Consider the following 27,157-nt stretch of genomic DNA (forward strand, 5'->3'; position numbering starts at 1 on the left):
CATCACCATAAGTGGCTTTGCCTGGGTGCCTTGTGATCAGATGGACCACTATGTTCCAGAGATCGAATTCTGATTATTACTATCAACAGTAGGTCTGGGTGTCTCATGGTCAACCTAAAAATACTGCACCACTACGAAGAAAGATAAACATTCTGAGAGGCATGGCATTATTTCTTATTCATACATAATCTTGCCCCATCTTTCTGTGCTCCTTAGCTTACTCATGGACAAAATGATATCCAAAGGAAAAATGGGCAACTTTAGCAAATTTCTCCCAGATCCTTCCTTTGCTGCTCTGACCCTTTTTCTTCTCTTAGCCATAAGTGGAGTTTATCTACCTGAATGATCCCCCAAATTTGTGGCAATAACTAACATTTACTATGCCAGGTGCATGCAGCATGAGTAAAATAGCTATAGCCAGTCAAAGGTTCTAGACAGTTTCTATGTCACAAGTCCCTCCTGCAGGAAACATTGGGAAGGACTTTTTATAATAATGTTTTACATGCTATTATGAAGGAGATAACTATAGTGAAATAATCTTTTAATTAGTTTCTTTGTTATGGGGCATACATTCTTCTCTTGAACCCATTAAATAATATGCAGTCAATGTCAAATGACATTATACCCTGACAGGGCTTGTGGAGCATAAATGATATTTTAAAATTTCTATCAAGAGCTTCAAGTTGTGACCTCTTGTGCAGATCTAGTTAAGATGAGGTTTAATTGAAGATAACTGGTTGCAAGCAGCCACTGGATGATTCAGGAAAGGGTTGGAACAGATTCTTCCTCAGAACCTCACAAGGATCAACCCTAATCTTAACTTCAGGTTTCTTACTTCTGGAACCATGAGCTTCTTCTGCTGCTGGGACTTCAATACAGTATCTCTAAGAAGCTAATGCAAATGTCCTTCAGAATGACTGAGTTGGAGCCTATATCTTGTCTTGTACTCATAAAACACCCAGAAAATGGAGTGTTTTAAGCAACAGGGGCAATTACCATAGAGCAAATGGGGCAGATTCTTCCAAACTCACCTGCAAGAGATCTGGATTTTAGCTTCACATTGTCCATGTAACCAAGTGACCCTAAGCAAGTCACTTAACTCTTGTAGGACCACAACCCTCATGCCGAAATTAAGAGACAGAACCACGCTCTCCATGTCTTCTCAATTCCTTCTGCAATGGCAGATGGCAGGCCACTGCTTTCTATCCTCATCTGAGGCAGTGGTCAGACATGATCATTATGGGACAGTGAGAAAGACTAACTACTTCATGCCTAGAAAGTGTGCCCTTGCATTATAACCATGCCAGTATGGCAACTCAGGTTTTGAAATCCTTGTTAACAGAATTCATGGGCTTCTGTAGTCACACCTTTCATTTCTGGCCTCATTGAATCTCTGAGACACTGGGCTGTGGAACCAGGTTTATACCTTAAGACATCATGGAAGGTGACATCACCACCATTGTGCAGCCTCTCCATCTCATAGCACATATGCTTAAACAGGAGCTTGTCTTTATCAAGGTCCACTTCCAGCCTCCCACGCAGCAGCCGTAGCAGGAACTTCACTCGGAAAGTGGGGATCACACCCTGTGTAGGAGAGCACAAGGGCCAGCAAATAAGTCATAAGAAGGCATCTACAGAAAGAGAGAGAGAGAGAGAGAGAGAGAGAGAGAGAGAGAGAGAGAGAGAGAGAGAAGAGAGAGAAGAGAAGAGAAGAGAAGAGGAAGAAAGGAAGGTTATGGGATGGATCCCCAAGTGGGGCAGTCTCTGGATGTCCATACTTTCATCTTAACTCCAAACTTTGTCTCTGCAACTCCTTCCATGGATATTTTATTCCCTATTTTAGGGAGGAATACTTTATAAGTATTCACACGTTGGTTCTCTCAGGCTTATAATCCAAACACCAAGGAGAGTGAGGCAAGGAATCACCAGCATAAATAGTACCAGATAGGAAGAATCTCACTGTTCTCTTTGAAAGCTGGGGAGAATAATGTGTGTGAAGCATATGATGTGAAGTACCAAGCAGTAACTTTCTGTTGCTCTTGTCCTGTGGGTTATCATAATATTGACTCCAGAGCTAGGGAGCGTGAGCAACATCCATGTAGCTTTCTCTGGAATTATCCCTTACTAATTATGCTCAGTAGTCTACCCACCTCTCCACATGCACCGTGAATATCATTCTACAAGTAGGCAATGCATATTTACATAACTCTCCTCACTTAATCTGGGTCTTAGACTTAGCATTTGTTATTTTGCTTCCATTGAAAAGTAGTTTCATTGTAAGTCTTCTCGATGATTAGATTAACTTAGATGAGACAGTGAGGACTCAGCTTTGCTCTCCTTCTGGGGTAAAACACATCTGGACATTGAAACTATAAAAGGTATCACTGTATTCCATGTAACACAGCCTAACAGGCCAACTCTTTGAATGGACCTGATATCTAAGGCTTCTTGCTAGTTATTAGCATCTCAGTATTAATTAGGGTGCAGTCTTTCCTGTACATATCATGTGAAATCAAGTTCCTGTGGGTAAGAGTCACAGAGACAAATATAGATCTAGATGAGACAAAAGAACTAGGCCATGTATCCCTGTCCTCCACAAGTTACTATCTCAGAAGTTCAGAAGCGACTGCAGCCCAGTTTGAGGACAGAGAGTACTAACAGAGACAGAGAGTTAAACAGTGAAGAGGCCACCCTGTGTCTTGCAGACCCTGAGTTACAACCACACCACACCTTCCAGATCCTTACACATGTCAACTGTGCTAACTCCTTGTCTCTATACTAAACTCTTGCTGAACAATTTTTGGATCTTCTTAGGTTATATATAAGAGATACCTATATATAGGTATCTCTATATAGCTGAACTTTCCTTGTTTCTTGATGTGAGCACAATGATCACCTCTTTACCTACACCTTCATGACCATTTTAGCTAAGGGTCCACTCCAAGCCCATCCACACTCTATCATCTTCAATATGCTCTTAACTTCTGGAAGTCATAGAAGTTTAATATCCCCTACCAAAATGTTAGGATCATAAGTGTTTCAAACGTTAGATTTTTATGGACTTTGGAATATTTGCATTCCTACAATGAGTGATAATGTGGACAAGATAGAAGTTTAAACATAAAATTTATTCATGTGTTTTTTAATCTTTTTGTTGTTGTTGTTTTTTGAGATGGGGTTTCTCTGTGTAGCTCTGGCTGTCCTGGAACTCACTTTGTAGACCACGCTGGCCTCGAAATCAGAAATCCACCTGCCTCTGCCTCCCGAGTGCTGGGATTAAAGGCGTGAGCCACCACACCCGGCGTTTTTAAATCTTTTTAGAACAAGTTCTTGTGTATTCCAGGCTGACATTAAACTTAATGCTGTCAAACTCTTGAACCTCCTACTTCTGCCTCCCATGTAGTAGGATTAGAGGCAGGTGCCATTCATTCACCTTTCACATACACACCTGGCACTGCAAAGCAACAGTGACAGCTCCAAATTTAGTCTATGCCAATTCTCAGATTCAAGATACTTGAAATGTATCATTTGTTCTCTTTGAGACTGAGCAGGTAAACAATGGCCCACTCCCCTCCGACCCCTAGGTTGAGGAAGATCTTGAATATCCAACTCTCTGCTTCCATTTTTCCAAGTGCTGGGAGTACAGTGATGTACCACAACACCTAGTTTTATGTGGTGCTGCTGGGAATCAAACCCAGAATCCTTGGGTTTGCATGCTTGGTTAGCAAATAAGCCACACAGTTCCTACCTCTCTTTTATCATCTACCATGTTCCATATGATTTGAAAATGGCGAAGATCATTGTAACTCAAAAGCTGGTCCTCTTCAGTGGAATAAAACAAAGAGAAATTCTCCACAATTATGGCTAGGGAAAAAAAATCAGATGTTAGACAAATATGCTAATCTGTCATTTTTTAGAAAAAGTAAAACATCTATTATAAATAATAAATGTTATCATTCACATTATAAAGCCAATTTTTCAAAGTGCTTTCAGTACAGTTTCCAAGCTGGCATGTCTCTCACTTGAACTAAGCTATTTATTCATCACTTGCCTTTCCAAAACATGAGGGTCATGGGCTCAAAGGCACTCTAGTTAGACATTCATGCCAGCTGGCTCCTACTCTTACTTGAGACTTCCAGGGCATTTTTAAGGGTCATATTGGGCCTGGATGTCCCCGCAGCTGGGTGAACAAAATATATCTTTAAAAACCAAACTGATGTTTCAAGGCTGTGAAAGTAGCCCTCCCTGATTTGTGTTCAGCTCAATCCATGGGAAGAGCTCTTTGGGAATTAATGAGCATAATAAATAGGACAATTCTTGAAACTGCAATCAACTGCCATTTCCATGCCTTTCAAAGGTCTTTTCAGCTCCTGGGTTGAGAGGCAACAATTTATAATTAATGCCATGAAACACCCGCCCCAAGCAATCCAGGATAATTACTTGAAAATTGTACATAATTATCCAAGTACCTGAGTTTGAAGAGATGGAAAAATAATTCCACGAACATCTCTTACCTACAAGCAGATTCAGCATGATGTAGGCGATGATGACATAGAACGAGCAGAAGTACATAAGTGCCCCTGCATAATTGCCACAGTCTGTTGCCCAGTATGTAAATTCATCTGGAGTACAAAATGGAGGTTGAACCTGTGGGCCAGTGGGGGACATGGAGGGCATTGAGGGGAGGGAAGGGCACAGATTTCTTCTGACTATAGTGCTCAATGAATATTTTCTTGACAGTACGGGATGTAGTTAATTTAAAGCCATCAAGCAAAAGCCATATATGTCGGACATACACATCACTTGCAGCAGAACTCCACAAGAGTATTTCATCATGCTATATAAGCTTTTGGTATTGTAGATGACCCAATTAAATTGCCATTGATAGAAGCAAAATGCAAGTGAACAGGTTGCCTCTGGAACATAAGCTTAACATCCCACCAACAGACTCTGGGGTCAAACTTTAGGAAGTCAAAAAAAGAGAAACTTTAATATTTTCTTAAACTTAAGCAATGGATTAATTTGAATGGAGTAGATTATATATACCTAATTCACATTCAGGTTGTGTAAGGACTAGTCCCCAGTCTGAGGCACCAAATGAGATGTTACAGAAATGTATACAGTTCAGATTATATAAAGTGTTTGCATTCCATGGGACTCATTAAAATTCAAATCTGTCTGTGATACTCTCCTGGTTTCTCTCAACCAGATAACTAGCTTTGTCTTCTGGATTCCCACACACTCTTCTGAGAGCCTATATAGGATTTATTTAATTCTGTTGGGCTATACCTGATTGGATAAATTTGGTTTCCACTTTTCATGTTTAAAATTCTCTAGACTCTACTATGTGGTATATTTGTGCCAACTGATAGACTAACAATAAAGACATACTCATGTTCTTTGACAGCTGACAACAGTTTAACATCACAGTTTCTAGCACAAGAGGTATTAATTCCATATGGTAATTTAAATTTAATTCATATTGATTAAGATTAAGTAAAAATAAATGTAATGTAAAGCAGTTTTTCTGATGCACTAGTCACCCTTCAGTAGTTCAATACTGAGTTGCATGTGGACAGTGCATGCTCCCTCATAGAATGTTTATAGAATATCATTGGTGTCTATGATCTGAGAGGAAGGAGAAAGAAATAAGGTTGACTCTACAACTCTCTAGAACTAGTACACATGTCCAAACAAGAAATGTAGAGACCTGTAGAACATATAACCCACAGTTTTAAGTGTGGGCAAAAATGCCTAAAGAAGCAAGCATTAACACCATGACCCAAGGATGATATAGATGTACTGGAAAGAAAGCAGGATACCAAAGGGAAGAATGGCTCAGACTACATGACATATGTGCCTTGAGGAACCTTTAGACCTGCAGAAGGCCTTGTACATGGCCCAGGACAAACCAGGGATTTAGTGAGTATTCAATGAGTGTATTAAATAAATGTCCTTATTTTGATTGCTAAGCTATGAAGGATAAGCAGGAAAGTGCTCATTTTAAAATATGATTATAATAGCTTAGGTTATGTTAAGTGAATATTTTATTCTTTATATTTATATCTTGTAATGTTCAAAGTGCAACTTATGGACTAGACAGGAAGAATATTTTCTTTAATATAAGGTCTTGATGTTAACAAGAATACCATTGGTGTGTGCAATGAGTGTATGTTGAGGCACTAACAATAATAAGGGAATATTTACCATACAATCATGCATAATCTTGTTCCAGTCTTCACCTGTGACAATTCGAAACAATACAGTAATGGCTTTGCCAGCTGAGGAAAAATTGGCATGCCTAATTTAAGAAAAGAAAACAGAATGAAGATTTCATGATTTGTCATTGTCTTGAAGCACTATTAGCGGTCACCACCCAAACATGCGGCATTTGCAAACCTGGTTGCCAGGTTCCTGTTACCAAAGCTTAAAACCTTTCTGTTGCCATCTCCACTTTCCTGCAAGTATAGATGCCTGACAAGTCAAAACTTCCACAGGGTCATCAACTTATTGGCTTTGAACTGTAACAACTGAGTTTCTTACTCTGAGTACTAAGAAGTGATTCCTCCACTTGGGTCATTGAAAGATACTTAGCCATGTGCCAAATAAACCACCTACAAGTGAGACATTTGCACATGTTTTGTTGCATTTTAACTTTTAAGAGAACAACAGCAGAAGCTTTTATGATATGGAAGAGGAGGTATTGGAAATGCTTTTTTTTTTTTTTTCCACAGCAGAGTGATTTAGTAGGTTCTAACTTTCTACACTTTGCTGAAAAAGAAAATCATCTAAAAACAGTTTTAACCCCTCCCCCCAAATAATATAGCATTTCAGAGAGGTACATGGGTAGAAAAATACTGAAATCAAGGGTTGTTATTCCTGACAGTGGGTAGAATTATAAAACCTTTTTGTTTGGTTTTTGCATTTCCTAAGGGTTCTAAAATAAGTATTTGTCAAATGGAAAATGTCATTTAAAATGTGTATATTTTATTTTATTTTCCAACAGATTACCTATACCACTCCTAAGTCTTTAATAGTCAAAAAAAACACCTAAGTTTGTATTCATGATTTTATTATTAAGACATCTGCTTAGAAAAATAAATAGGAAGACAAATACATGCTGACCTGTTAATGTTCTCACCATACTTTACGGTACCAAACAGAACAACTCCAGCAAAGGCATAGCACAGCAGCAAGAGAAACATTCCTACGATGATAAAGAAGCTCTTGTACATGCTGACAACCACAGTCAGAAGGAGCATCTTTAATGTCACCTGCAGATGAAGAAGGGTGTGGAATCAGGGCAGATGGAGAAAGACAGGAGGTGGGAGAACAGTCATTTCAAGCTATAGAGTACCTGGCTGGTGAATAATATATAAGCAGGTTGGCTACATACTGACTCCCAAGTACATCATTTGAAAGTTGTTTCCTATTAGATATTAAATCTAAATATTATTCAAAAACCATCTGGCATTGTGAAATCTTATTCATACATCAAACAGTTCAGTCACTCCAGAGAAATTAATTAAATTAACAACACAAGCTTTTTAGACTTCAATTTCCTCTCCTTTTGCAACCTAGACATCTATAAAGTCAACACATTGTTGGCCTATAGCAAGTAAATTTACTTTTCTCCTACAGACTTCCTAAAAACCAAATGTAATAATAGTTTAATGCTAAATAACCACCAATTGTTAATCCTTCCAATTACATGGATATATGGAATCCATATGTGAAATAATGCTAATTACAAAAAAGAAACAATACTTCTTAAAAATGGACACCACAGGTGTGTGTTTGTGTGTATAAATGTTAACAAGAAGTACAAATCAACCAAGAATAAGGGAAACATTATCATCAATTATAAACCTTCAATGTAATAACACAAATTAAAAACACAAATTAAGTTATGTTAAAAATGACATTGGCTTTTGGTTCCAGATTCAACATGTTTTCTTTCATTTATGATTAAGTTTACTCAGAAAATATGATTAATAAAATAACAGGAAACATATTCTAAGATAATTAAGCTACTTATTCAATGCAATATTTAATATTCATTAGTCTTGACTTAGGATGTTTAGTACTTTCCTTAATATATCAACTAGGTTGGCTGAGTTCTGCTGGCATCAGTGACTCAATGCTTATGTGACATTTGAGAGAATTCTGCATGATAGACTTACATGCTTCCCACAGATGGAGAAAAATCTAAAGACAATCACGCAGGCTCCCATCATGTAGGTGTATGCATTCTGAAATTTAAACAGAAGATTTTTTTTTTTACAATTTGCACAAATGATCTTGTTATGGTTTTATTTTAAGTATTCTGTGAAGTCTAGTGAATAATTGGTTTAATAAAATGTGAAAATTCCTATAAGAAAATTATCTGAAATTGAAAAGGTCACTGCAAAAACTCATGAATAAGTATTAGATTTAACATCGAATCTCAAACAAAACTTTAGGTTTCGTTTTGCTCAACTGAATTCTGTATTTTGAAATTCATTTCACATAAAGCAGTAATAAGCTCTTTTGAGGATAGGGTAAGAAATGTACAGGGTGACCATGAAGTGGGGTTGGGACTATATCCAAGCTGGTACAAGTCTTGTCTAACATGTGTGAGGCCCTAGGCTCAATATCTCAACGTGTAAACCCAGTGGTGGTGATGTCTGTAGTCTCTGCATTTGGGAAGTGGAGGCAGGAAGATCAGAAATTTAAGGTCATCCTTGACTACATAGTAACTTCAAGGCCAGCCTGGGCCTTATTTCAACAACACCAATGCTTGGAAGCAGTATTTTTGTTTTGTTTTGTTTTGTTTTGTTTTTTGTTTTTGTTTGTTTGTTTGTTTTGTTGTTGTTGTTTTTTTAAGTTCAGTTCAATTACCTGTTCATGAATCAAACCATTTTAGAAAAGCACCCCACCCCCAGCTAAGAATCGCATCAGTTTGCTCTTCCAATGTGTGCTTAGGGCCAGAGATCACCCTGTGCTTTCTGATTCACAAAGCTTCTTCTGAGAAACAAAGATGCCACTGGCCACAGTATAACAACAGTGACATTCAGCTGATGCCAAAGCATGAACATTCTCCAGGAGCTGCCTAGCCAAACAACAACAGTCCCAGATGGGTCCCTGGGAAGGGGGTCCACTGAGCTCCTTGGTGAGGCACAAGGACAAGAATGTGGGCACATAGCCTTTTTGGAAGGAAAGCTTTCCTTCTCAGCAGTCCACTGAAAAATATGGCAAAGAAGGATTGCTTTTCTCAGACCAGAGGTTCTTCCCAGGGGAAGAACACATGCAGTCAAGCAGAAGAGGGAACTTTTTTTATGGCTTAGAATTTCTTCTGTGGAGATATTTGAGATTAGGCCCACTGTATTTTTCCATCTAGTGAGTAGCATTCAGTCTGGATAAAGTAAGATTGGTCTAGATAAAGTAAACACAGTTTGAACATGTTTTTCTACCTTTTCTTTCCATGTCAGTTCAGGATTTATTGTAGACACAATAAGTCTTGACATTCTAGAAGTTATGACAACCACAGCCCCTGGAATGGTGACTGGATAGTTTTCACATGGACCTCAAAGTCCTAGGAAGACTTATGTTCCCACTTCGGCAAACCTTGGGTTGTATCATCACATGCTGTGGCTCCTACTTCAGCCATAGAAACTTGCCTTTGTTCAGTTCCTACATCCTTTCATCCTAGCTAAGGGTGTATGAAAGGTTCTGTAAATGGTTGCTTATGGGGGGAAATGCCTTCCAGGACCTCTTTGATGAAGCCATTGCACACTCCTTACTGTTGTCATCTCCTTCATCATTCCTAGCATACCCATAGTCCTTACTGGTTTGTGAGCACACAGTGAGGATCTGTATAGCTTTTTAAGCTATAAGTTTATTAGCTCAGTGAATATCTTTGTTTTGCTCATCATTATGTTCAGATTTTTGTTGAAGAAACTGAACATAGGGGCTTGAACTTAAACAACTTCTAATGCTGAAGACAATCACTGATTAAATAAGGCCACTCAATATGTGTATGAATACTGCAGATACATACTACAGCAAGTCTCTTTTGTTAGGTAAATGGGCACTAGGAGTACTGGACACTTCCTGACATGCCTCAATTGTTAAAGACAATGGGAGAATCAGGAACACTGGTAATAGCAATCACTGGGACTATAGAACACTAATGAGATGATGATATTTATAAGTATTTCTTATAAACTGCTGTAATGCTTAGAGCATACATTGTAAGCCAGCATCACATCAGTGAGTATATTTTATTTCCATTGAGAAACACTACTGTAGACTAAGTCTAGCCAAGTTTCCCATGGCTGTAGATTTGGAGCTAGACCTCAGACATATGAAGATTGATGGGTTCAGAGAATCATTATTAGATGTCTGTGAGAGAATAGTGTCTTGAAGAGTACTTAGGGATCACACTATAAATCTTATATATGATTTCAGGGGTATGATGGATGCACTCCTGATCTAGGTGCAGTCTTCTGATTCTAGCCTGCTATGTGAATTTAGGCAGGTTCCGTCATCTCTGCCTCAGTGTTCTCCTTTGGTAAAATGAAGAGTTAAATGAGACTATCTTTAAGAGCCTTATTTTAGACTTATACACTCTAGGTCTTTGAAGATCCAGGATTTGCCTGTGTGAAAAGTGTATGTGTATGGATATGTTCACGTCTATGTGTATGCATTTGCAAACCTGTCCCAGGGCTCTCACAATCAAAGCTGGGATTTAGGGAGTTTGACGTAATGTCCAAGAGTGGCTGGTATGAAATGAAGAGACTGGAAAATGGCTTGAACTGGAGAAAAGCTGGACTATCAACTAAAGTAAAGTGTAATGATGTGCCTACCAGCAGAGCAAAATGGAGCACCACCCACACAACACCAAGAGATGTCACCAAGAGATCATATCGGTTTCTTCTGCTTTGCCAGAACCCAGCTGGTGACATTGCTATGATCTTCATTGTAACCTAGAGAAAGCAAGCAAGGAGGGACACAGGGTAAGGACTTAGGCATGTTTAAATCAATAAGATTTAATCATTACACACACACACACATATGTACATATATATATATATATATATAATAAAAGAGTTAATCACAAATGTACATCATTTTACAGCTAAGTAGCCTGCATATCTATTCTCCATACTCTTTCCTGTGGATTCATAGATAAATAGTCATATAGTCATTGCAGGTCATTTTTCTACCTTGAGTGAAAAAATGTATTTTGGGAAACATCAGCTAGTTTATAGCAAAATGATAATCCACTTGAATTTCAAAGTAGATTGTATGGCAAATAGATGTGACATGGTGACAACATTTTAAGATAATATTGTCTGGGCTGCTGGAATATTTACACAGTGTTGTAATCTGAGTCTCTGAATAGCAGTGGTATATCCTGGGCTGCAAAGATTCAAACTCTGTTACTAGGCAGGCTAATACTCAGACACAATAGGCAGGCAGGAGTGTTTCAGTAGTTAGAAAAATTGGAAATATAAAGTGAAGTCTTTATGAAGTTAATCAGAACATCCATAAAGGAGATGTGCCCTGAAAGGATGTGCCCTAGTCGTGAAACCTACCCACCAAAGACTTTGAAAACAGGCAGGCTTGGTGCTAGAAGTAGATGCCATCAAAAGGGGCCCTCATTCCCTTTTAATTGTCCCTAGCTTCCCCCAGAGAGACAGACTCTTTACTGTACCTCTAAGACAAAGATGAAGGTGAAGACAACTGACATTGTTGCCAAAGGAACCGTCACAGGATCGTCAACATCCCACTGCAACCAGGAGAGCACAAGTGACAGTTACATCTACCAGATAGACTTTTCTCTCTCTCTGCTACTCAGCACATACGCCAGTCTTATTATTATTCATTTATTATTACTAAAGATCAGAGGGTACAAATGTCAATGTTTGCAATGCTCCTGGAAGCACCAGAGATGTGAAATCAATCCAGAAATCTCAAGGAGAAAACCATACCTTGACAGATAGCAACACAGACTGGGCCAGAACCAGCAATGCAATTGTCCTCTTAAAAAATGGGTGCTGGGTTATGTCATACATTTTAGCTCTAAAACCATCATTATCTGAAAGAAAGAGAGAGAGAGAGAGAGAGAGAGAGAGAGAGAGAGAGAGAGAGAGAGAGAGAGAGGAAAGAAGGTTTAGGTGAGGACACTCTAGACAAGGCCAGGTTCACTTTCTTCTCTTTCACATTCTTTAATGTTCACCTTCACGCCCATTACAGCCTTCCCTTCCAGTTTAATCTATTGTGAAGTGCTTTGGAGGAATGGCTGGTGCTGGATATCAAAACGACAGTGCATAGCACCATCCGTATTGAAAGGAGAAGCTCATCATTCGATTTCTGGGAGCTTAGTACATTTCCCTCATATATCTAAAAGGCAAACACAAATATATTTTATTTAAAAAGTCAGTTTTTTTTTTTCATTAAGGCTTATTCGGAGAGCACTGAAGCACAGCCTTTGGGTGGCTGATTTTAATAGCCTTAAGGAGAAATCAGCAGTTTGGAGTCTGTTTCAATATTAACTTATGCACAACCCCCTAGTGGCCTCACAATTATTATTTTAATTTAAATCTGAGGTTCTTAGGGAAGCAGGAACACTAGTGCCCAACATGAATGAAATCAGAACATCTTTGATACCCGGCCGAGGAGGGAGATGAAGAGGCTGTGCGATCTTCAGTCTGCTCTTGAGATCTTCCCATCGTCTCTGATCTACCGTCAGCAGGGCTGTCCCCTTGGAAACAAAAGAAACAGTGGAGGGAAAAGGAAATGAGCAACGTGGATCGGATGACTTGACAGGCAGGACCAATGTAGGGACCTGAAAGAGAATAGTCTGCAAGAACCATAGTGGTTGGAAAGGCATTGTCAGAATGAGTAACCCATTGTGGTAGGTATTCCAACAGGGATGGGTGCATACCTGGGGCACTCAGCTGTCTCCAGGGGTGTGTCTTTGAAGACCTGTAACATTTGGGCTTGAGAAAATCTCAAGAATGTTTTCTACATACTAGCTGTGGCTAGTTTAGTTTTATAGTAGCCAATCAGTTATTTGGATAACTGCTGGAAGAGGGCATTTTGTCTTTATACATCTTTCTTATTTTTAAACAGTTCAATAGGTACAATTATAAAACTATTTTTAGTGGATAAGTCATAGAACTTTCCTTTTCCAGAAACAAATAGTATGATAATTTGCTAGATGTTATATGGCAGAGTACTTGACAAAAATGCACATAAATGATATTGCACTGTATTATTCTGCATTCGATTTATTAGACATTACAGAGGCAGATATATAATGAGAAAACTAAGGTTGAGGGAATCTCACTCCCTTTCTCTAATTCACTCTGTAGAGATAACGACTGTCCCTTCAGGGACCACACCCCTAGCTTGTTTTTCAGAATTGTGTGCTTTCTGACTGTATAAGTACAGAAGGAAAAAATTGTTTTTAATTTCTAAATTGGCAAGAGTTATATTAAGGTCAGAAACACTGCAAGAGTCTGCTCTCTTCCTACCATGTGGGTTACAGGGACTGAACGTGGTTCATCAGCTTGGAGGGAAGTGCCTTAGTTAGAGCCATTCACCTGTCCCCCCTTTTTTTTTTCTTTAAAGATTTATTTATTTCACTTTATGTGTTTTGCATGCATGTTATATTTATGGATGATATTTGTGCAGTGCCCATGAAGTTTAGAAGAATATGTTGAATCCTCTAAAAGTGGAGTTATGAATGTGTGTGTGTGTGCATGCACACTCACACACACACACACACACACACACACACACACTTACATAATTAGAACCTTTCATTTCCAACCAACAAATAAATCAAGTTTGTGCTATCTGGAAAAGTGGCTGCTAACTTCTAACCTCTTCTTGACATCTGTTTGGCCTGACACATCATAATCCCAAATAAGCTGTCACTTCCTGACTCTTTTAGGACATAACTATGGTGTTGGAGGCAAAGAATCCTCAGTAATTCACAGCTATTTCAAGACTGGCAGTTAATTATACAGTTGGTTCCTGTTATTGAGCATTGTATGCTGGGTCACTCATGCTGCTGGCTTGTGAGCTGCTCTGGAGCTCAGTAAGTCCTCTTGCATCCAGGCCCCTTCCAGGGACCCCCTAACCACTCTGGACTGGCAGTACCTCATCTCTCTGGTAAATGTGCTGATAAGCTCCTTTCTATATTCTGGAATTCCCAGTGTCTGCTCCACCACATGGTTCAAAGACATCTAAAAGGACACATCTTTCTCTTTCTGCCTGATATTAAACTGAACACTGGAGGGTTAGAGTGTCTCGTTTATGAACATGGTAAAAAGTAAAATAGAGGGGCTGGTTGACATGCTTGCTGCTGCTCTAAGAGACCATCTTTCTGAGGGTTGGAGTAGTATTGGGGCCAAAGGGGGATTTTAAAATTGTAGTCTTTGAAAGGCTGAGTGAAGTGAAATGCTCATTAGGTGCACATCAAAGGTGGCAGTTGACTAAGTTAGTGGCACTACACACATTGTGCCTGGGGACAGTGAATGATATAGTCTTGCATGTAGCCACACAAACTAAAAAGCTTTGGCATGAGCACATGGGAATCAGTCATCGCTGTGCACAACTGAACAGCAGGTGCTTCACAGGCAAATGGAGTGTTTCACTTTAGAGGTTTTAAAGCTCTTACATTAGAAGAATCACCGACCCTGCAGTCATAGGAAAAAAGTCAGACTTTGGCCTCGAGTGGTGTTGTCATCCACAAATTGCAGCATCTTGAGAAATGGCAGAGGCTTCTTTATAGTGAGTGCCCAAAGCTTATATGCATTTCAGTGTGACTCTGTAGATAGAACTCCCAAGAGACAGTTTAACCAGCCTCGTCCAGAACAGTTGCCAAGGGACACTTCCCTTCAACGTGTACTCCATAGGAAACCACATTGCTGTTTCTAACCATGAGTTCTGAATCCATCATGAGAACTGTTAGAACTGAGGTTGCTTCCTGACTTCAGGAAATATGTAAAATTTATATGGAGTTTGAAAAATCTTTTTAGTCTTTGAACTGTCCTTTACATTTTATATGGCTTCTACCTACCTTATCAAAATTCTGAGTTCATTCAACTGAGTGACAAAGAAGCATGCAATTCACATTTTTGTAAAAGCAATATGGACTGCCATCAGAACATAACTTGAAACTATCATATTTTAACAACTCACTGTAAATCCTTCCCATCTAACAATAGGAAATGTGCTTCTCAACTGTGGGGAAATTACTGCTGCCATAAGGATAAATCTAGCAAGAGAATTATACTCCTAAGGAATGGACCCAAACCACTGCAGTGAGGCAGTTTGCAAAAGAGTTTTATACAGGTTAGTTACATGAGTCACATTAAAATTTAATGTGGCTCCATGCCGTGTATGAAACAAAAATTAGCTTAAAGCAAGGGCAAGAACAAAAAATTAAGTCTGTGCTATTAATCTAAGAAGACTTACCTTGTTTTCATTGAAGTTAGCAATAACTACACCGACAAAAAGCGTCAGTCCGATCATGCAACCCAGGAATACGAAAACATGAATATAGATTCCGTGGATCTGTGTAAATGAAAGATGTTATTTATCGGAGGCAATGGAAACCACCCTGGATGTATTTAAAAAAAAAAAAAAAACCCATGTGCTTGCTTACCGGCCCCACACGATGAATAATGACATCCCTCACTTCTACCCAGCCTTTCAAAGACAGAACTTCAAATAATGCCAGCATGGCATTTCCCACATTGTCAAAGTTAAAGTTCCGAGGGTTTGCCCTGTAATTAGGAAAGAGGGATATTGGATGAGGGTCCAATGCACCCAGTGGCTCAATGCCTGTAGTATTCTTTCTTCCCTCCCTCCCTCCCTCCCTCCCTCCCTCCCTCCCTCCCTCCCTCCCTCCCTCCCTCCCTTTCTCTTTTTTTCTCTCTCTCTCTCTTCTCTCTTTTTTTCTTTTTTTAAGACAGTGTTTCTCTGTGTAGCCCTGGCTGCCCTAGAACTTGCCTGTAGACCAGGCGGGCCTCAAACTCACAGAGATCTGTCTGTCTTTGCCTCCCAAGTGCTGGGATTAAAGATGTGTTTCACCACTACCCAAGCCCTGTAGCTGTTTCTATTTCTGGGTGTACACTCTTTAGTCTGGAAGATTGTTGGACCATGCAGCATTCCTTTGCTAAGTTATAGCAGTGTGCTAGTATGCTGTAATTTATTATTATGTTCTTTCTGTAATGATGGGTGTTCTCAAATTAAAGCTAAAGGCTCAAATCTAGATCTAGTCCAAATGAAAGCATAACCCTCCACCTTGTCTTACAACACCACAAACTAGAAGCTAAATAACATTAGAGATTTGCATGATGGGGCATTGTGTTCTGAACATGAATTCTGAAGTAGTACAATTCCCTGTACAGTAGGTGTGATGAGAGCAGTGTTTACTGACTTGTTTTAAATGTCCTTGTGAAGGGTGATTCACCAAGAGGCTTCTGAGGCAGAAGGCACCACTCAGGGCAGTATATTTCCACCATACTCTCTGAGTCTTTTCCTTTTCAGTAACCTTGAGTGTTCTCAGTAGCCTTCTTGTGACGCCCAATACACAGTCTCCTGTCTACATCTATCATGGATTCATGATACCTCAAACACTTGGCCCCATCATTCTTCATTTTCTTTTGGGGGAAGGGACACTCAATTCCATGTTTGTCTCAGTTGTGACTGTGTTTCTTTTTATTAACTGGTGGGTATTAGCTAACACAACACTTCTTCAGTGCCTTCATTCTACTCTCTTTAGGAGAGGCTATTTTAAACAATTAAAGATTTGCAAGATTCTTGATACCCATTCTGAGGTTGAAGGACAATAGAGCTCTGAGCAGTTGAATACAATTAGCCCCCTTCCTCCTCCTGTATTAGTTTTCATCTTTTTTCCTATGCTACCTTATCTGTTGAAATTTAACCATTGTGAAGTCTCACTCTGGAGATGCCTTTGGTTCAATATTTTTGCATATCTTTTATTGTTCCTTAACTATAGGGGCATTCATGAGATGTGTCTTTATAATCAATGGGGATATGATGAGAAAGTCTAAGACTACTGCTGGCTTGGTCCTCAGGCCTTGAGGGTGATTGGCACAGGCATTTGGGACCAATATAGAAGCTCCAGTCACACACTCACATTTTAGAATTCTGATTTATATTTTTGTATGAAAGTACAAATATACTATCTTGGAATTTTGCAATAATCTTTCCTTGGGGAGGGTTTCAATTACATTTCCTATCTCTTAGAGTAGACAGTGCTTATAAGGACTATGCATATCCAAAGTTTGCTTGCATAAGGACTTAAAAAAAATAAAACCAAGAGAGCTAGCTCTCAGATCCAATGTCAATCTTTCTTACTCATCTGTTTTCTTTATGTAAAAGTGCTTTTGTAGCTAAATTTGCAGCAACTTAAACTACTTTCATGTCCCACATATTTTAGAAGTTAGAAAATGCTAAGAAAAATATTTTTAGGCTAAATCAAGAAAAACAAGACATGGAGTTGAAAGAATATATCATATTTTGAAAAGTAAGATGTTTCCAGTTCAATCATATGAAGTATTTGCTTATGCGGTGCTATCAAAATTGCCAAGTTTGAAATCTGATCTGTAAGGCCAGAGGGTTTCAGTAAATCCCAAACATAACCTGTCATTGTCATTTCATATGCTGCTCGTGTTTGAATCAGAACACTGTTTAAAACTTTTTTTTTTTTTCTGGTTTTGTATATCTAAGTCATAAAACTTAAGATTGATTCTCACTTTAGAATTTGGTCACTCTTTTGCCTCCTGAAGAACATGGTTCAGGGTCCCTGTGATCATGATAAAGCTAATGGATCCTCCCACAGGGAAGAAGAGCACTCTGGGAAATGTGACCTAGGCTGCCCCTGCCCCCTTCCCATTGTTCCATACCTACCTTCCTTCTCTGACTCCTTCTTTCCTACCTACCTGTCCCTGGCCTCTCTTTCCCCTCCCTAACCACACATTCCTGACCCTTTCCTATTCCCTATCTACCTGTCCCTAGACTCTCCCTCTTTTCTACCTTTCTTCTTGCCACTTCCTTTTCCTACTCACCTGCTGCTGGCCCCTCCCTTTCCTCACACATTTCCTTTAGAAAGCCATTGTGCTTTCTCAGCCTTTGATTTGACACTAGACATTTTGGATTAGGGGCTTCTTCTATATACCATTTATTGCACTTCTACCATTTATAGAAAAACAGAAGTGAATATGGCAGAAAACAAGAACCTCAATGTTGAGATCTTTTCTTTGTAGCAGTCATTTCTCCAACTCTTGGATCTTAAATGATCTGATTCTGAGCCCCCATAAGACCTGATATCTTTCTACCTAGAAGTCTTTAATATAGTTTAAAGTTGTCTGAAGAGTGAGCTGTTGGCAAGCCAGAGGAGGGCTTAGGGGCTTGTTGATGCATACCAAAACCCTTAGCAGGTTTATGAAGTTATTTGTAATTTGGTTATTATTTCAACTTCAGGTTGCTAAGGGACAAAAGCAAAAATTTATAGCTGAGTAAGTGACAAGCATTCCCAGTGACTGTAAGCACTGAGTAATTAGCAAAAAAGCAAAATACTTATTTTCATCTATGCATGCTTCTTCTTATACTCTAGACCCATGCTTAAAATAAAATACATGATACTCATGATGTAGTGTATGCTTAGTCCTTTTTGCTGAGGTAATTTTTAATCTTATCAAGTCTGGGTGATTCAGAAGAAGAAGAACATATTTATCTGAAGAGAGTCTACTGAGTTAATTTGTCTCCTGAATTAGATTGTGAATATTTATGTCTTAATTTTAATTATCAAAGCATTTCACTAGGCATATTCCCAGATATAAATTACTTTCTTAATTATAAAGATTTATTTATTTATATGGTACACAATTGTTGTCTTCAGACACCCCAGAAGACGGTATTGAATTCTATTACAGATGGTGGTGAGTGACTATGTGGTTGCTGGGAATTGAACACAGGTCCTCTGGAAGAGCAGTCAGTGCTCTTAACCACTGAGTCGTCTCTCCAGCCCCAAGAGACTTTCTTAATTATAATTTAGATCGAATGAAAATAAATTTTTTTCAGCTTTTAACTCTAATCAGATAAAAGAAGGAACATTTAAAAACTGTTATAACTACTGTGTTGGCATTTACTAAATTGAAGAGTTTTTGTTTCACAATGAATGAATCCAAGGTACAATCCAGGACAAATGGGCAAAGATTTATGTAATGATGTCCAAATGACACATTTAAAGTTTTGCTTGGGGTTTAAAAATGTTGAATTTGACATCATCCCCCAGTAATAATGCAATATTATATTTAAACTAAAGTTGATATAAAAAGCCACATCTAGTAGGTTTTATGGACAAGTTGAATAGAGCACAGTACAACTGGAGACATGTTTGTTTGTCTCTACACACTATTTTCCAGAGAGCTCTGGCTCTCATTCTGACATCTTGAGAGGCTACAAGGCTTTTTGATCAGTTTGTCATAAGGTTAGATAGAACCTGTCTCATGGGGATATGGTTCAATGCATTTGACCTAGACTTTACATCCTAATCACCTCAAGGTCAGAAGGAATGTTAGGGATAATCTCTATGTTCCAGAGCCGTGTGGAATCATCATCAGTTCGCCTGATCTAAATACCTTATTGTGATCCATCGCCTTGCTCACACAAGGACTAAAATCCTTAGAATAAATGAATGAGGGATGAGTGCTATGGTGTTCTCACTTCTCACTTGCTTATGCCTACATTCATTGGAACAGGGAAGCCACCATATAGTCTTTTAATTTTTTTCTCTTTCTGCCTTTGACTAACGTTGATATTTCCCTGTGTGTATACCCCCATATGGTGTTGCATGGCCTCTCCTCTTGAGACTGTTAACTTTTCAATGGTGTTTATCAACTGATCATCTGTCCTTTTTATATTTCAAATTTCCTATTAGTACCCTGCAGTTTAAAACAAGAATGCTCAATTGCATCATTTCTGTGGTGAGTCTCAGATCTTGCACCTGAGAAACACACCAGGGCTTCTCACACCTGGTTTGAGAAATACACCAGAGCTTCCTTCAATGGAACTTTCCTCTCCCTAGTGGCATTGCCCCTTGTACCAGAGTTCCATACAAGATGGTCCAGACCAGGTGGATCTAAGCAAGGACCACATCATCTTTCAGGTAAATGAGATAGTCTGCTTTGCCATATGTGGAAAGGCCTGAAGCCTCCGGTTGTTTTGCCAAGCTCTTAATACTAAGCGTCCTAACAATGGGCCTCCTTTAACTTGGATGGGGAACACCTTGGCCTTTCTACATAGTGAGAAGTGAGGGTACCACCACACTCTCCTCCTGACTTATTTACTCTTAAGATCTTATGTTTGTGTGAGCAGGGTGATGAAGGGTGATAAGGTCTTAGTAAGTTCTGGGGAGTTGCTGTCTTAAGAATTAAGATCAGCTTTGAGGCTTTAGCCCAAATCCCAAAACATCAGGAGAAAAAAAAAATCCCATTTGATGTCTTGGTATAAATAAGTTATTTATGGTATAATGAATTTCCGTCTCACCAAAGTAAACCTTTTATGCCTCTTCAAATTTTCATTTTAATGTAAATTAGACCACTTTTATAGGTGGGTATTGGGATAAGACTTTCCCTGTGAGTTAAATCCAAATCCCCCTTCACCACGCTCAAGCCCTACATCCTAAATTAACTGTTTTCCACAGTTGTTGGATGTTAAAAAAAAAAAAACCCAATAACAATCATATTGAATTGCTCATAAAAGTGAATTTTTTATTAGAGAAATGCCAAAGCAATATAAAAAAAAAACGAGTCAGGGCTATATCTGGGTGAAATGTTATTCCTTTGAAAAAGTTTTGATGAGTAGAAAAGAAAGTCACTTATGACAAAAACAGGGTTTCTGTGGCTCACTTATTAGCCTAAGAGATAAAAAGAAAAATTTAAAAGGTAGTCAAAAGGTCAAGTGAAGTCGATAGAATACTGGGTTTATCAATGAAGCAGAAAATTCTATTCATAATCATGAATACACGGATGAGAAAGAAGGTACTGAGGAGGTCCCAACCTTGGGTTGGAAATACTATAAAACTCATTTCCCAGAAAAATTGATTTTAAGAAAAGAAATGGGTCAAATCAACTATGATACAGAGTACTCATCTCCAGTATTTCTGCAGTGAAGATCCATCAGTGTGAATGAGTTTTGTAATTGAAGTAGCTTTATGATTTAGAGTTCTCAGTAGCAGTTATGAGGACATCGGCCTCTCTTAAAGATACAAGCTCAGAATGAGTTCAGCTTCAACTTGATTGGAGAGCTTTCTTTTTAAAGCCTCGTTCATTTTTAAAGTGATTTGACTCCAGATATGTATTTTAACTCATTTTTAAAAAGTATTATTTCCTTAGTTTCACAAAGAAACATGAGAGTCAGTATACTGCTTGGTTTTTATTGGCTTTAAAAAAATGCTATAACCCAATGCCTTTTCCTATATTATTTAAATTAATTTAATATTTTAAACAGAATTAGTTTAGTCTAATACAAAATTATGCTGGTTTAAACCTCAAAATGATTAAGTGTAGCATTCCTTAGGGCAAATTTCTGACAAGCTTACCAAACACGGGGCACCCAAAATCCAGGTTTTTTCTCTCCAGGTCTTAGTTTTAAATTTAAGTTCTTGGACACACTTACATTAATTCTGAAGATGCCATTACAGTCTTCCTAAAATAGGAAAAAGAAAGGAATAGGGAACCTGGTCAGAAAGTGAACTCAGAGAAAAGATAGGAGTCATCTTATGTATTCTTTGCATCTTAAGGGAGGTGAAAGCTGATGCAGACCAAAGGTCTAAATGCAAAGAAGTCACAGAAGTGGCCAAGAAAGATGCTCATTAACATAGGCCACCAGGGAAACTCAACTCAAACCCTCTGTGAAGTATTCATTCATACTCACTTAGAACTCTACAGTGAAGTTAAAAAAGCAAGTGCCAATAAAGCTATGGAGAAAAGGGACCACCATTCTTAGAACTGATACACACCAAAGGGTAGGGATGGTCAGTGTGCTGCAGCCTCTGTTGGAAATGATTTGGCCTTCCCTTCAGCAGTTGCACAACCAGTGCATGCTACGCTATGGACATGGTTTCAGTAGTTCCCAAAGTGTACAGTGAGAAAAAAAAAAGTCCCTAAAGAGCTAAGACCTGGTGTTAGGTAGTTAGATCAGTGGCAGGGTGCTGTTTTCACAGATGTACATGCTAGCTAATTCCTGACATCTAGTTCTGACAACAAAATGCTGTGTTATCACAATTTATGCTATCATAAATGACCACAGCATTTTCCCAGTCTCTGGCTTGCTGTCTTACTCTCTGATGTCTCTCTTACACATTCTCACAATGTCATCTGCCATCATGTAACTAGTCAAGAGGGCCCTGACCAAAGGTGACAGATGGAGCTTAGGGGACTCTTAGTTCCCATATCTGTTGTCAACTAAACCCTTCCTCTTTAAAAAAATAAATCAACAACAGGTATTTTGTTGTGGCCATAAGAAACAGACTAGTACATTATATGACCCAGAAAACATGTCTATAAAAAGAAAAAAAAATCCGTTACATGGATGTCTATACTGATGACGTTCATAATAGCCAGAAGGTAGAAGTACAAATGCCCATCACTAGATCCACAAGAACAAATTATGCTGTATTCATTCACACAGTTGACTAGCCAGAGCAAGGGATGGAGTACTGATATATAATAACATAGATGACCACTGTAAACACAGAAATACTAGGTTTAAAAAGACAGTCACAGAAGACAGTGTATTATATGATTCTATCCACATGAAGGTCTAGAACAGGAAATTATTAAGGAAATAGTGGAAATTACTAAGGAAATAGACTGGAGGTGGAACTGGGATGAAGGGATGTGGGGGGCAGTCAGTACATACATGGACTCTTTCTGTAATGATATAAAAGTGACCACACTCTCTCGTTTAGAGCTTTGGACATGCCAAAAGCTATTCAGCAGCACTCTGTAATAGGGTGAATTGTGCAGCATTTGACCTAGGTCTCAATAAAGAAGCTGTTAAAAGAGTTTATAAAGGAAAAAAAAAACAACAAGTTTTGATTCATTTTCTGTCCATTCTCTCTTTGGTTATTTTTGGCTAGGGTTATTTTTTGAGCCCAAACCCGAGTTTGGCAAAATTTTTGATCATCATTCAACTGTAAAATATATCATGGTTCTCCATTTCTATTCATGCGTTAGCATGCTACTCCTCCTCTCTGCATCATGATCTAGGAATTGTCTTAGTTTTCCTTCTTCCTTGTGGACCATGTCTCCATTATTCATGTGTGTGCAAGTTTGTCTGTGTATAGAGTCCATAAAATAACATCTGGTGTCTTTAATCATTCTTCTTATTTTTTGAGATTTGGTCTGTAACAGAACGTGGAACTAAGCAAGTAGGCTCCTCTGTCTGTCCAGAAACCTCTAGGTCTTTTCTTATCTCTGCTTCCTGGGAATTATCAGTGCAGGATTTCTGTGCCTAGAATTTACATGAGAGTTAGGATTTGAACCCAGGCCCTCATTTTCCATGGCATGCACTTTACCAACCAAGCTGTTTCCTCAGCCCCTCACATCCTATTCTTTTCTCAGCTTAGTTAATGACACGATTACTTCTTTTTAGATCATCAGCGATATCCTTTAAAATAAAAAGTACTACTTTTGACCCAAGTAACAAAAATATGAAAAATAATGGGAAGAAAAATTTACCTGTATTTGCCCTGAGAAACACACAATTGAATTTCTGCTGTATATTCTAGTCTTTTTTCCTATGCATACATGGGGTCATACAGTTTTTAAATTTTCATTCTTTTCAGGTAAAAATATACTGAAGTTATCTTTTCATAGTGTTATCTATTCATCTACATCATTATTTTTAAGGGCTGTATTGTAGTATATTATATAGAGGCCCCACAATGCATTTGGCCTTACTGCCCTTTCCAGTTTTGTCTTTCTGAGCCCACCTTTCATCACATAAGGCATCCTGGTAGCCTAGCTTAAAACACAGCATGTGAGGCCAAGGTGCCTCAAGGTGAATCAGTTTTCCTACATATTATATGGATGCCCTGTTGCATGACAGTTCCCTCCATTATCTTGAAGAAGGAGAAGGAGTCCCATGAGACTCAAGAGATAAACCAAGAAGAACAGAAACCTGGAGTACTTTGTGTGCTCCCCTGCAACACACAAAGAAGTGAACTGTAATGGGAGGAGACAGGCTATCTCAGCTTATGAAGGAAGATCTAGCTGAGATTTCTCAGACTTTTAAGCAGTGCAGAGAGCTCCAGAGTGGTGGTTTTCTTGAGTTTTTGTTGAGGTGGACTTTGTGATGATATAACTGCTTTTTAGTCATTTCTGTTCCTTGCATGTAACTGGTCACTCATACTCCTGTTAGTGACCCCCGATAAAAACTCCCTGGTTCACCAAGATGGAAAACTGGTGCAATCATTACTTTGGTTTGTCATTAGTTCCCTTTCTAGGGTGAATAGGTGTGTGTGTGTGTATGTGTGTGTATGTATGTGTGTTTGTGCATGCATTTTGTATCTCTCACACTATATATTCCACAAATTATTTAATTACTCTGTACTTGTTTTCCTCGTTCATACTATATGGGTAACAAAACCAGTTACCCATATAGTATGATCTCAAGCCTCATGTGTCTGTTTTGACCTGCCTCTGTTCTGTGACCTGTTGTCAGGTTTAGCATCCTTGCTCATTCTACTTCCTCTGCTTGGGAGGGCCTTTTCCTCTTGGTGTAGATCTCCTCACTTCCCAAGCCATTCTATTGTGGTTGCTCCCAGTTGTAAGTCTTCCACACTGAAATAGGATGGCACATGACTTCCACTCCTCATACTCTCTGTAAGTGCTGGCTTTATATTATGGTCACTTCACCATGAGACATGCATTCTGATCAGACAGAAAGTTCTATAAAACCACAGCGATTGCCTCTGATTTCCTGTTCTGTTGTACCTGTCACAGGCCTTAGATAAAAACCAAGATTTAGAAAATATTTATGCAAAACTTTTCTCGGATTTCATTTATAAGGCTTTAGTGACTAAACTCTGGGTTCTACATTTGTCTGCACTGATCCAAAGACACCTGCTGTCAAGTTTCCTGAACAGAAGCAGAGAAAGAAGTGTTTATGTAACCATGAGAAAATAATAATTTCCCCCAATTAGAAACTATGCTCTGAACAACCCAATCCTCATTCCCTTTAAGCTCCCTTTAAATGAGCCTAAATATTGGTATATCCAGCTCCTCTTTGGCCTTTTAGAAAAATGGGCTAGGCTGGTAAGATGCGTCAATATATATACTTTTCTGAAGCCCCGATTCACCATGCAAGGGGAGAGCTGAACCTCAAAGGGTGTCTTCTGATCTCTATACCTAGGCATGGCTTATGCGCACCAGCTTATGACTCTCTCCTCTCTCTCTCTCTCTCTCTCTCTCTCTCTCTCTCTCTCTCTCTCTCTCTCTCTCTCTCTCTCTCTCATACACACTTGAAAATACAATAACAAATAAAATGCAAAAACCAAGTTTTTAAAAAGATGGACTGAAATTCTGAGACAGAATTGATGTTCTACTTGGACCACATGGTGTTCTTGGATTTGGTCACCTACTCTAGAATCAGTAAAGATGTAAGGAGAAAGCCCTTCTCATAACTATTCCACTCATCCTTGTGGATGCTGCTGTACTGCACAATGGTTGTATCCTTAAGCTTCAGCCTCCCATAGACCTCATTGCTCCCTTCAAGATGAAAAAGGCATCTTTTCTGTTTGCTCTTCTACAGAGTGCTCTCTATCCTACCTCCCCCCCCCCCCCCGCGAGTCATCAGCTTGGGCTGGGACTGGGTGTGAGTACATAATAGAACATCACGATACTCTGAGGCCATCATTAATTTGGTGAGTCACCCAGGATTCCTACGAAGCTTCAACTTGAAATGTTGTTATTATCTTTCTGGCTTCTGCTCAGTGTGAGTCTAAAATAACTCTTGATCCTTACATAAGCCTGTGGACAAATGCATCTGATCTTTATTAATTTCTTCATTTGATGGTATGGTGTATTATGACCTCTTTTGCTTGCAATGTCTTCTCAGGTTCATGGAAGTCTCTGGAATGTCTCACTCTCTCTGACACATCTGAAATCCTCTTATATCAATGTACCTTATAACATATTTTTTTCAGGACAAGACTCTGACGATTCTTGATAGTAACCAGAGAACTTGTAGGTTTTTTTATATCACATTAGCCATATTTACTAAATAATTATAATGCCAAAGTTTAGTCCTACTAGGACTTTGGGAAATACAGGTGTTAGTGGAATGAAAACACTGTCTTATTTGGATGAGAGAGAAAGTAATGTTGCTAGTTTATACACCAACAGCATTTGGCTTACTTTATTAATCTACTACTTGCAACATTAAAAACAATAATTAAAAAGAATCTCAAGAGAGGGACAAGGGAAGTCAGAGCAGAGATGAGCTAACATTAATCAAACAATGTCCCTTTATTTTCAATTAGATCTCATGAAACTATGTTTTCCAGACTTACTTTATGCATGGTAAGGCTCTTTTCTTGGGAATATGGTTGGAATGATATGGGCCCAAAGTCCTTTATGAAAGAGTTGGTACCATCCTCTTATCTGCCACCTAAGTGAAGAGCTAGTAGATTCACCAGGAACACATGTACCCCTTTGGTCATCTGGAGAAGAGCTATGTAGCTTATCCAAAAAGCAATACATACACGTCATCATGTAATGCTACCAGGATAGGAGGCCATTGTAGCTAATCTCCACTTATGGGCCCTGACTGAAGAAAGAAGACACAGTGAGCTTATGTAAGGTCAGATCTTTGTTGGGAGCCTTGTAGGCTGTCATAAAGGGGATGCCTCTGATAGTGACTAGTGAATATGTAACACTGATTTTCTCATGGAGAGGATACCAAGAGTGAAAAGGGAGTAAAAAAGGGTTGTGGTTTCTCAGAGATAGGGGAGAGTATCCTGGGTGGTTTTAGTGTCATGGGCCTTGCATGATCAGAGGGGAGGGATCAATTAAAGAGAAGATTCTGAAGCTCTTAATAGTAAACACCTTAAATCCTGGGT

The 27,157-nt window shown here is 38.9% G+C and overlaps 1 protein-coding gene across 5 annotated transcripts in view; it reads right to left on the minus strand.

The window, feature by feature from the left end:
• Positions 1-27,157, minus strand: part of Nalcn (sodium leak channel, non-selective) — a 324,306-nt gene that overhangs the window by 9,522 nt on the left and 287,627 nt on the right. For all 5 annotated transcript variants that reach the window (XM_029469212.2, XM_029469211.2, XM_029469215.2 and 2 more), the window contains 13 exons: positions 21,632-21,738; positions 15,665-15,785; positions 15,475-15,573; positions 12,655-12,748; positions 11,976-12,082; positions 11,699-11,773; positions 10,848-10,967; positions 8,184-8,252; positions 7,126-7,274; positions 6,208-6,301; positions 4,515-4,647; positions 3,749-3,864; positions 1,427-1,584 (listed from right to left, as the gene is read on the minus strand). In XM_029469212.2, coding sequence (XP_029325072.1) covers positions 1,427-1,584; positions 3,749-3,864; positions 4,515-4,647; positions 6,208-6,301; positions 7,126-7,274; positions 8,184-8,252; positions 10,848-10,967; positions 11,699-11,773; positions 11,976-12,082; positions 12,655-12,748; positions 15,475-15,573; positions 15,665-15,785; positions 21,632-21,738 — 1,442 coding nt within the window. The remainder of the gene's footprint in view (positions 1-1,426; positions 1,585-3,748; positions 3,865-4,514; positions 4,648-6,207; positions 6,302-7,125; positions 7,275-8,183; positions 8,253-10,847; positions 10,968-11,698; positions 11,774-11,975; positions 12,083-12,654; positions 12,749-15,474; positions 15,574-15,664; positions 15,786-21,631; positions 21,739-27,157) is intronic.

This window comes from Mus caroli, unplaced genomic scaffold (assembly GCF_978045245.1).
Source record: "Mus caroli unplaced genomic scaffold, Mus_caroli_1 scaffold_12, whole genome shotgun sequence".
Classification (NCBI taxonomy): Eukaryota; Metazoa; Chordata; class Mammalia; order Rodentia; family Muridae; genus Mus; species Mus caroli.